A 9,918-nucleotide genomic window follows, 5' to 3' on the forward strand; every position below is an offset into this window, starting at 1 on the left:
TGAATTGTAGCTAAGAAAAGCTTCTATCCGAACCGTTAAAATATTATGCAAGGCAACTCATTTAAAATTCATATTGTCAATTGTCATTTGTCAGTGTCATTTATTGACATGGATCATCGCGGTACTTACATACAAATTTAAAATTTGTACCAACTACCGAGTACTGCGAAGAGTGATTATGATAAACATATAAACTATTTAACATTTTAGTACTGTGTGTAATTTCTTAGATAAGACTTATCTACCATTGGCCTCCGGCCCCTTTACGTTCCTCCACTTCTCACTTCTAAGCAGAAACATTATTGTGAGGGAGCTCGAAGTTAACAAATAAACGTGGTTATTTTATGAAGATATAGAAATAAATATAATTATTAGGTAAGTTTTGTATCACTGTATAAGAAAAGTTAAATTATGCATAAATTTATGCAGTTGTTTGGAATGAAGGTTATTTTTAATTTTAATTACACAACTTCATATAAACTTACTCACCAATCAATTATGGACGACGAAGTAAATGAGTATTGCAAATAATTAAAGAAAGAGAAATAATTGATGAAGTTATGATCAACTTTGTGTAAACAGAAATATAAACAGAATATAAACTGTATTGTCATTTATTACTGTTTTTTTGTTGTATAACTATTGAATATGAAATCATACTTAAATTATTTCTTGCACAACATTCCTAAAATTTGAAGAAAATTCTTTGTTTCTTTATCTGAAATTTAACTGCATAATGCATAATTAGCATTCTATATTTATAATAATATAATGTTTGATTAGATCATTAATATGTCTATACTCTATAAGTAGCATCTGCTTAATATCTATTTCTTATACTTCGAGACACACATTTAAATTTTGTTATTTGAATTCCATTTAATTTATTTTAACTGAATCAAATGTAATTATAGTTTAAATTCATCATACTCTATAAGTAGCATCTGCTTAATATCTATTTCTTATACTTCGAGACACACATTTAAATTTTGTTATTTGAATTCCATTCAATTTATTTTAACTGAATCAAATGTAATTATAGTTTAAATTCATCAACTTAATCTTAATATTAGTGTAACTCTTTATCAACATGTTATTGAATTATATTAAACTTTTGAGAGAGGTTAGAAACAAAATATGTATTTGCATGTGAATTGTTAATAATTTTTATATTAACCATAATTTTCTACAGCAATATAACAATAAGGAATAAAAATGGCTCATTCATCAACATCTGGGAACAATCTTAAAAGTGGTTTGATTGACTTCACAGCTGGATCACTAGGTTTGTAAATAATTTTGGTGTTTTGTGGCAAAATAGTTTATTACAATACTCTTGGTGATACTTTGAATCAATAGTATGTAAATATTACAACAAATAATGCCCAGTTTAAACCACCATTAAAGTTCAGTAAAAAGTTTCGGCTGATAGAGCATAGACATCCCAACAATAATCAGATATAAAATAATGTTTATTTGTAAATTTTAGGAGGAGTAGCTGTTGTCTATGTCGGTCAGCCATTAGATACAGTTAAAGTTAAAATGCAAACATTTCCCCATTTGTACAAAGGAATGGTTGACTGTCTCAGACAAACTTTGAGAAATGATGGTTTTGTCAGAGGGCTGTATGCCGGCACAACTCCAGCTATCATGGCTAATGTTGCAGAGAACTCTGTTCTATTTGCAGCATATGGTTATTGCCAAAAGTTGGTCTGCAAGATGACAGGCACAGAGGTAGTTATTGCATATACAGTTATAGAATAATACTTCAAACAAATCTGTTAATCTGAAGCAATTAGCTAAATGTTATAAAAAAAATTGTTTTAAGCAATTTGTTTAACTTGTTTACAAAAGTAACATTGTGATGTAAATTTTGTTTGTTTTTTTTTTTGTTTTAGAAAGTAGACCAATTATCAACTATGGGAAATGCATCAGCAGGATTCTTAGCAGCATTTTTTTCATCATTCACTCTATGTCCAACAGAGTTAATCAAGTGTCAGCTCCAGGCAATGAGAGAAGTTAATGTGCAGGGCTCACAAACAGCTGTATGATGCCTCTTTGGGTATTCCAAATACATACAATATTCTGAATAATAACCACATATATAAATGTATACCAATATTATATATGAGAATGAGATTTTGATTGAATATTATTAAATTAATAGTTCTTGATAATATAATTTTTTATCTAGCATCCTTTAAATTTTCCATCTTTTTTCCTATGTTGTAAAATGTAAAATAATATACCATATATCATGATGTTATTTGTTGAGTAATTTTTTATTGAAAAATTAAGTATAAAGACTTATTCCATTTCTTTTACAGATGAAAATTACGCCATTGCAATTAACACAGCAGATATTTAGACAATATGGGATTCAGGGTCTGTTCAGAGGATTGGTACCAACTATTATGAGAGAAATGCCTGGCTACTTCTTTTTCTTCGGTGGATATGAAGGTAATTACTACATTTATTGTTCTCCTTAAAAAAGGGTGTAGTCTATCTTGAAACGATTTCTTCAAAATTTTTTGTATAGGTATAGCAACAAGAGACAGATAGTCAGATAAATACGAGTCAGTTTCACATTTATAATATAGGGATTTTAAATTAAATTAAAGTGCATGTAGTGTTGACAGACATTACACATGACAGTTATAAAATATAGCTCTATTATAAGTATGCACTCTCTACTTTATTACTAATCAAATAAAATATGCACTCATTACAAAGATTAAGCAATCTGTCCATTCAAATCTTGTATCAGATAACAACTATTAGATAAAAGACATATGCTTTACTTTTATTACTCTAGTGTTAGAATAAAGTTTTGTAATATATACAATTATTTTAATTACCCAACTGTACCAGATTCCTTTGGTTTGATTTGGAGTCTATGTCTAATCTATTTATCTCATGTGTATCGAAAATGTGGAATTTATGATGGGAATGTGTGGAACGATAATATAAATGGCTCACAAAAAGAGCCTTATCTTATGGCACATTATCAATAAATCAATCCATGCCTTCTACATTCTTCAATAGCAAATACTACTGTTGCTATCGTAAACAAAAGATAAACATATAGCTAGATATCTTTGTTGTTTCAGATTGTGTATTATTGTGTTATAGTTCAGCATTGAACATAGAAAGAAAGTCTTTAGTTACTTTTTCTAACATGGAAAAATATATTTAAGTACCTCTCCTATATAAAAAATTCTACACTTTCGAAATGGCTGTTTCTTATTTGGATATTACCTATTTATTAATTTATTTATAATATGTACCTTATTGCACAAACTTAAACAAAAAAAAAAGTGGAACAATATTACAGAAAAGGATATCGTTTGTTGTTGCTGTTGCCAGCTCTGCCAGGTTACCTGGCAGGAAAGCAAATGAAACAAGTTCTTGGAATAGTGTAGTAGCAAAAAAAAAAATATAAATAGTAACGGTCACATAAAAACACACTTTTTATATATATAGATGCAATTGTTTTTGTTTTTTTTTTGTTCATCCCAAGAAAAAGTTTGATTACCGATCTACCCGACCAAACTGATGACTGTGAATTGTGTTTTGAAATTGTGAAAACACAATTCGCCGTAGCCCGCTAAATGCTAATGTAGCACCGGCGTATTAACTAGCTGACCCGACAGACGTCTAGTTTTGGTGGGAACTGTCAAGCACGTGAAGATTTTCTCAACCGGGTGAAGATTTTCTTAAGCTTTTTATTCTTCTACTGACAAAAATCATAACAAACGCAACAAACCAGCAAACAGCAGCAGAATTTACTCTTAGCCTTAACTCTTCGTAATTAGCTTGAACGTTTTTAAGGGGTAAGGTATTTGATTTCAGGTACTAGGGCTCTGTTAGCGAAGCCAGGTCAATCTAAAGATGATATTGGTTTCCTGAAAACAATGGTAGCGGGCGCTGTCGGAGGCATGGTTTTGTGGACGGTAATATTCCCCTCGGATGTCATCAAATCTCGTATACAGATTTCAAATGAGAAGCAGAAGTTTTTAACAGTAGGAATGGATATAATTCGCAAAGAAGGTTAGTTTTTTTCATAAAAAGGTTTGATTTTTTTTTATGTCCTCGTCGGCTATAGGCCTGGTGAGTCGCCTGATGGTAAGCGCTACCACCGCCCTTGAAATGCAGAGGCGTAAAGTCGATTGCAGACCTTAAATGTCTACAAATGCCGACTAAATTAAAGTCAGCAAAAGGATATGGGCCTACGGCTTCCCCTCACACCGAATGAAACACAGTAGCATGCTACTATTTCGCAATGTGTAGTGTGGTACTTTCCCGATGCGAGCAGGCCTAATTCGTGCCGAAACGTGGTCGACTCCCAAACACAAAATATTAATATTAGTATAATTAACATATTACTACTGCCTCGGACTCATGTTATGTCCTTGTCACTAAGGGCTATGAAAAATTGATTACGACCGATTCTTAATCCCTCCAATGTACATGTAAAATTTTATAAAAATCCATCAAGCTATTTGATGTGGTGTGGGCTGTAGAATATATAGATACTTTATTAGAAAATTAGTTTACATTATTTGCAATTAACTTTTCAGCAGTGTAAGTAATAATTATAAATAAAATGTAATTCAAATAAATTTCAGGTACTTTGGCACTCTACAATGGCCTTAAGCCGACATTGGTGAGGACGATTCCAGCGACGGCTGTTTTGTTTGTTGTGTATGAATATTCGAAAAAATTTATGCATCAGTCATTCGGTGACTGAAATGTAATATTCAGTGCTTAAGGGGACTATAAAACCTAGAATGACACACGCACACATTTATACAATTAACGTGACAGTCTCGAATCAACAGTCTGGACCGTGTGCGTAGGTAAACTGAAATAATATTTACAAAATCCTTTTGATTGTTCGAAAAAAAATCCACATCTTGATTCCATATATGATGATTTAGTCACTGCGTTGCTTGAAGCATAATTTGATAAAAATCAGAACAATCGCCTGAAGATTACAAATTTTGAAAACAAATACTCAAGTCTTATATTTGTAAACTTTTAAACGAATTATCGTATTATATCCTGAGCATAGTATACATTTTTCTTTATTTACTGCAGCATTTATTAGACGGCATTATAAAACATGTGTTTAGCTCCTGTAGTCCCCTTAAGTACAAACACATATTTTTATTGTGAAAAGCTTGGTTGTTATTAAATTATTTATAGTTATATACCGTTGTGTTTCAATATTATTCGCTCATTAATCCTTACTTTCATTTTAACCTTTAATGTTAAACGGTAGCGTTGTAAATTGTTTTTGTGCCGTATTGCGAAGGGTTCAGAAGTGAGTCCTATACCGATTACCGACGTTCATCGCTACCATAATAACCAGAACCGGATTTAAAGCTACACCTACATACTAATGTTTCCGTTTGTTTATTTACTGTTAAACTTAATAATAATATAAGAACTTAATTAAAGAACTGTTAAACAACAATGCCGAAAAACTTGAAATAATAACGAAATAATTATAAGTGCCCTAATAAATAAAAAAACCGACCAAGTGCGAGTTACTCTTTAATACAAAGGGTCCATCATACGATTTTTACGTATGTGTAGTGAATCAGCACAATCATGTTTGGTTAAAGAAATAAGTAAAATTAATCAGTGATTAGCGCTTTAGAAAAATAAGCATCTGTCTGGACACTAAAGACTGACACCCGATTGATGATAATTAAACCGGTGATTTTTGTGGATAATAAACTAAGCAAGCGCAGCCTGAGCACATTCATTTGTTTGTATGCACATTAAATTACCTTAAAAATTAAAAGGTTACAGAAGTACCTACTTAAATTAATCCATTTTGATCGCGTTGACCTATATTAGCAGTAGGAACCATGAATTCAAGTTTTATGTATAAATTTCATTTGACATCTTCAACCATTCATTAGAAAAAAACCATTTTGTAATTTGGACATCATCATCGTCATCATCATCATTATCAACCCATATATGTTCCCACTGCTGGGACATAGGCCTCATATGAGAGTTCAGGCCATAATCCACCAGCTGACCAAGTGCGGGTTGGCAGATGTCACATGTCGTCAAACTTTTTGATTCTCGGACATGCCGGTTTCCTCGCGATGTTTACCTTCACCGTTTCAACCGGCTCAGTGGTGAAGACTTTCGACTTAAAATATCAATCAGTCGGGGGTTTAATCATTTTTGAATTGTGAATAACATCATCACTGCTTGAAACGGTGAAACGGTGAATTTGGACACAATTCTCCAATACAGTAGCTAAGTAAATACTCATTATAAACGAAATTTCAAATTTGAATCATTATGAAACTTTTCGCTTTGAGATCCGTCACAAACCATATCTTAGAAACATAAACATTGTTTTAATACGAGTATAATTTATTTGTTAATTTATTCGCCTGTGAATAAACTGCGGGCCAATGTCCACTGAGGATTTTCAAGTGCAAGATATATATAGATATTCGCGAAAATCATTTAAGAATAATCGCACAAACATTATTCAAGACTTTTCAGAATACGGGCAAGATAACCAGGTTGATTTAACAGATTCACCAAGAAACGATTATATTTCACCAGAAGTCGAAGCGCCCAGATGTAGCTGTGATGACTCTGAAGGTGAAATTGCAAACATTCTACATAAAAAATGCCCTGTAATTGTGTTAGCACAACAACAACTACAAAGACTTTTAAATGAAACTGATCGACTCTTTTGCGACAATAATAACTATCGCAGGTAGGTCATTGTTTGCTTTTTATAAAAAAATTGTATAATAATGAGTAGCAATGATCAGAAAATCTCATGATGTTCGAACACAAGCTTTATGGTTTTTGTCCCCCATCTTCAGGCTCTCAGACCAAAAGAAGTTAGGAGTAAACGCATAGGTCACAGTACGTTTTGATGTAGCGAAAGTGTTCGATCGAGTCTGGCACATAGCACCATGCATGCATGTGTACCATCATTTGAACTTTTGAGGCTTTAGATCTACCTATCCATCTACGATGTTTACAATTGCGATATTAGGGCCTTTTTCTAGCCGTATTTATTATTAAAAGGCCGCCAAAGTACTTGTACATATTATTCTGTGGTCAAAGCATCAATAACATCATCAATGCTTCTAGTGATTATGGGCGAGGATGATCACTTAATATTAGATGGCCCCACCGCCGCATTCATTTCTATGCCATAAAATATAAATATTTTAGGTAAATTTAATCGCGATGCTAGTGACTAATTATTGCTCTACCTAATAAAATCGTTTTAACAAAACTTGTACAGAGGTACGGCTTCAGTGTTTGATATTCTTTTATACAAGCCTTGTTTTGACCATGGGCTAGGACCAATGTAGAGCATTCATTGAATCCGTCTTTTTGAAGTGATAACTTCTTATGGAAGGGCAAACCCATTCGTTACGTAACGCGTTACGGCACCAATCTGTCTGGCTTCCTTTTCCCTCACGCAAACGGTTATATTAGTCATAACTTTTGTCTGTGTTATCTTAATTTCTATATAGCTTTTATTTTAATTTTTGCATTCGCTGTGCCGCGCGATTTTACCCGCGAGCTTACCATTACCATTACCTAAGCTAAATCATTGCCAATGTTCAGTTTTTTTCTGAGGGAGTAACCATCATTCATCCATATATGCTTATAAACTTTCCGTGTTTATAATATTAGCAGAATATATTATATCAGCTATTTCTGTAGATTAAAAAATAATTAATTTAATAATTGACATTATTTTCGTTATAGCAGTAAGAGTTATTGATATGTCCTACAATAATATATATTATTAAGAGGAAGAATTTGTATTTTTGTTTGTTTGTAATGGATGAACTTAAAAACTCCTGGAGCGATTTATAAAATTCTTTTACCATTAGCTGCAACTTCACTGTGTGACATAGGCACATGTGCCACGTGCGAAGCCGGGGTGAACTGCTAGTCTAATATAAAATTACACTATAATTCTCCTTTGTATTTGTACCGTCTCATAAAATATAAAAAAATGAGTGTGAACAATGTTATTATGACAAATTACAAACTAATTGTTTTAATCATTTGTTTCAGATCAATGAATGATTTCTTGTACTTCTGTAAGGAAGCAATATTGAAAGAGAATAGATGCCAATGTGCATTAATTATTCTAGCTTTTCTATCATTTTTCATAGGACTTTTAATTGGTGCTTCATCTTGCGGAACATATTTAAGAAAATTTAACAGCCCTATACTCTCATGTATTGACAATTACTTTATATCTGATAAGCATTCTCAAGACACCGCTTTTCGGGCTATTGTTTAATAATAATGATATTTTATGTAATTTATTTAGGGGTAATTTTTTTAAGTAATTTATAATAGCATTAAAATTTGCTTTCTCAGTTATTTATTATTATTTCTATGTGTAAGAACAAAGCATATACCTTATTTAAATAATGCAAAGCTTTGTGTTTTTTTTAACATATAGAAGTAAAGTTTATCGCCAATTACCCATCACTTTATTCAAAAAGATAGGTTGGTAACTCTGTTCCGAGAAGATGTGGAGTCAATGTAGAATATGACATATTTGCGGTCTTCTAATATTTCCAAGTTTTGTGGATTTGGTGATAAGTATAACGTCTAATATTTTATTATATATTTATTTTTATAATTTTGATTCACAAAACATTTACCTGCAATGGCAGCCTGCTCTAAGTTCTTTTAATTATTTTCTATTTTACCTATCCAATTAATGTAATAAAGTAAAACCACAAGATTTGTTACATAGTTTTAAATACTTATATTAATATAAGAGAATGGTTTACATTACAATTGTCTTTAAATTTTTATACCTATGAAAATAAGGTGACAAAATCAATTTATTACAGCTGGTACTAATATAAATTAACAAAATAAATATAATGGGATATTTTCATACCTTTTCTATCCACAAAAATCACATTGTTGTATTTAAATTAGATTCCAATGAACTGAATGTATTTTTAATATTCTTACACACAGTGTGACACAGTAATGTCAAAAGCAAAAGTATATCCCTATAGATAATTTACAAAGTTCACTGTTTTAAAAATACGAAAGGAAAACTTATATAAAATCTAATTTTAATTACTTTTCCTCACACCACTCATTTTCTTTGCGCACTTGTTCCTCTTCAGCAGCAGTGAAGTCATTCTTAATGTTAAAAGTCTTCCGAATTTCCTCTGGTGTTTTGCCTTTGATCATATTAGCTACAGTTTTGCATGTCACGTCCAACAATCCCTTTATATCCAAATAATTAGCTGCTAAAATTAACTCAAACAATGTGCCTTGATCAACTTTCAAGAAATCCGCATCCCACGAAGAAATATCATCAGTACGTTTTTCTTTATTTTCGTCGTCTTCAGGTAGAGGTGGATCATCCTTATGGTATGTTGCCCATTGAATAACTTTCTTCAGAATAGCAGAATTAACATTCGGCAAAGGAACCACTTCTTCTTCGTCATCGTCCATACCCAAATCTTCCAACATGGTCTTTATTGTGACCGAGCATTTTGCAATTTCGACATCAACATCAAATATCTCATTATCTGAAGACTGTAATTTTATGTTTGGCATCTGAAATGGTTTTAAAATTTAAAAATTTATTTTAAAATAAATATGCGTCGCCATCTTTCTTTGAAAATAGTTTGCAATAAAGCATTACCTTTCTATTTTTCGAACCAAGATGATTGTAAAAGGTGTTTAGAAGCGAATGAAAACGCTTCTTATTTATAATTTTCTAAAACAATGGCTATCTAGCTGTGTAACCGTACAAAACTTGAGCGAGCGTACAATGGCAAGCTGACTAGGGATGATCGATATTCATCGATGTTGAATAAACATCGATGTTTAGCTGGAAAACATCGATGTTTTGACATCGAT

General features: G+C 31.8%; 3 protein-coding genes across 3 annotated transcripts; 2 read left to right on the forward strand and 1 right to left on the reverse strand.

The window, feature by feature from the left end:
• The first annotated feature begins 124 nt into the window (after positions 1 to 124).
• LOC119833643 (mitochondrial ornithine transporter 1) lies at positions 125 to 5,203 on the forward strand. Its single transcript, XM_038357740.1, has 7 exons — positions 125 to 375; positions 1,193 to 1,285; positions 1,490 to 1,734; positions 1,899 to 2,045; positions 2,328 to 2,460; positions 3,853 to 4,050; positions 4,629 to 5,203. The coding sequence occupies exons 2-7, from the start codon at positions 1,216 to 1,218 to the stop codon at positions 4,748 to 4,750; spliced, it is 915 nt and encodes a 304-aa protein (XP_038213668.1). The 5' UTR covers positions 125 to 375; positions 1,193 to 1,215; the 3' UTR covers positions 4,751 to 5,203.
• Positions 5,204 to 6,420: 1,217 nt separating this feature from the next.
• LOC119833584 lies at positions 6,421 to 8,320 on the forward strand. Its single transcript, XM_038357654.1, has 2 exons — positions 6,421 to 6,757; positions 8,089 to 8,320. The coding sequence occupies exons 1-2, from the start codon at positions 6,444 to 6,446 to the stop codon at positions 8,318 to 8,320; spliced, it is 546 nt and encodes a 181-aa protein (XP_038213582.1). The 5' UTR covers positions 6,421 to 6,443.
• A 779-nt stretch (positions 8,321 to 9,099) lies between these two features.
• Positions 9,100 to 9,842, reverse strand: LOC119833463 (S-phase kinase-associated protein 1). Its single transcript, XM_038357467.1, has 2 exons — positions 9,701 to 9,842; positions 9,100 to 9,612 (listed from the first exon to the last, which is right to left on the reverse strand). Exon 2 carries the CDS (start codon positions 9,610 to 9,612, stop codon positions 9,124 to 9,126), a length of 489 nt encoding a protein of 162 aa, XP_038213395.1. The 5' UTR covers positions 9,701 to 9,842; the 3' UTR covers positions 9,100 to 9,123.
• Positions 9,843 to 9,918: the final 76 nt, after the last annotated feature.

This window comes from Zerene cesonia, chromosome 17 (genome assembly GCF_012273895.1).
Source record: "Zerene cesonia ecotype Mississippi chromosome 17, Zerene_cesonia_1.1, whole genome shotgun sequence".
Classification (NCBI taxonomy): Eukaryota; Metazoa; Arthropoda; class Insecta; order Lepidoptera; family Pieridae; genus Zerene; species Zerene cesonia.

What these genes read in the sequence shown, in the direction of transcription:
- LOC119833643 (XM_038357740.1), top strand. Translation starts at nt 1,216, where the DNA reads ATGGCTCATTCATCAACATCTGGGAACAATCTTAAAAGTGGTTTGATT. An exon ending in GCAAGATGACAGGCACAGAG is followed by an intron (nt 1,735 to 1,898) that starts GTAGTTATTGCA and finishes TTTTTGTTTTAG; the next exon opens with AAAGTAGACCAATTATCAAC. An exon ending in GGATATAATTCGCAAAGAAG is followed by an intron (nt 4,051 to 4,628) that starts GTTAGTTTTTTT and finishes AATAAATTTCAG; the next exon opens with GTACTTTGGCACTCTACAAT.
- LOC119833584 (XM_038357654.1), top strand. Translation starts at nt 6,444, where the DNA reads ATGTCCACTGAGGATTTTCAAGTGCAAGATATATATAGATATTCGCGA. An exon ending in GACAATAATAACTATCGCAG is followed by an intron (nt 6,758 to 8,088) that starts GTAGGTCATTGT and finishes CATTTGTTTCAG; the next exon opens with ATCAATGAATGATTTCTTGT.
- LOC119833463 (XM_038357467.1), bottom strand. Translation starts at nt 9,612, where the DNA reads ATGCCAAACATAAAATTACAGTCTTCAGATAATGAGATATTTGATGTT.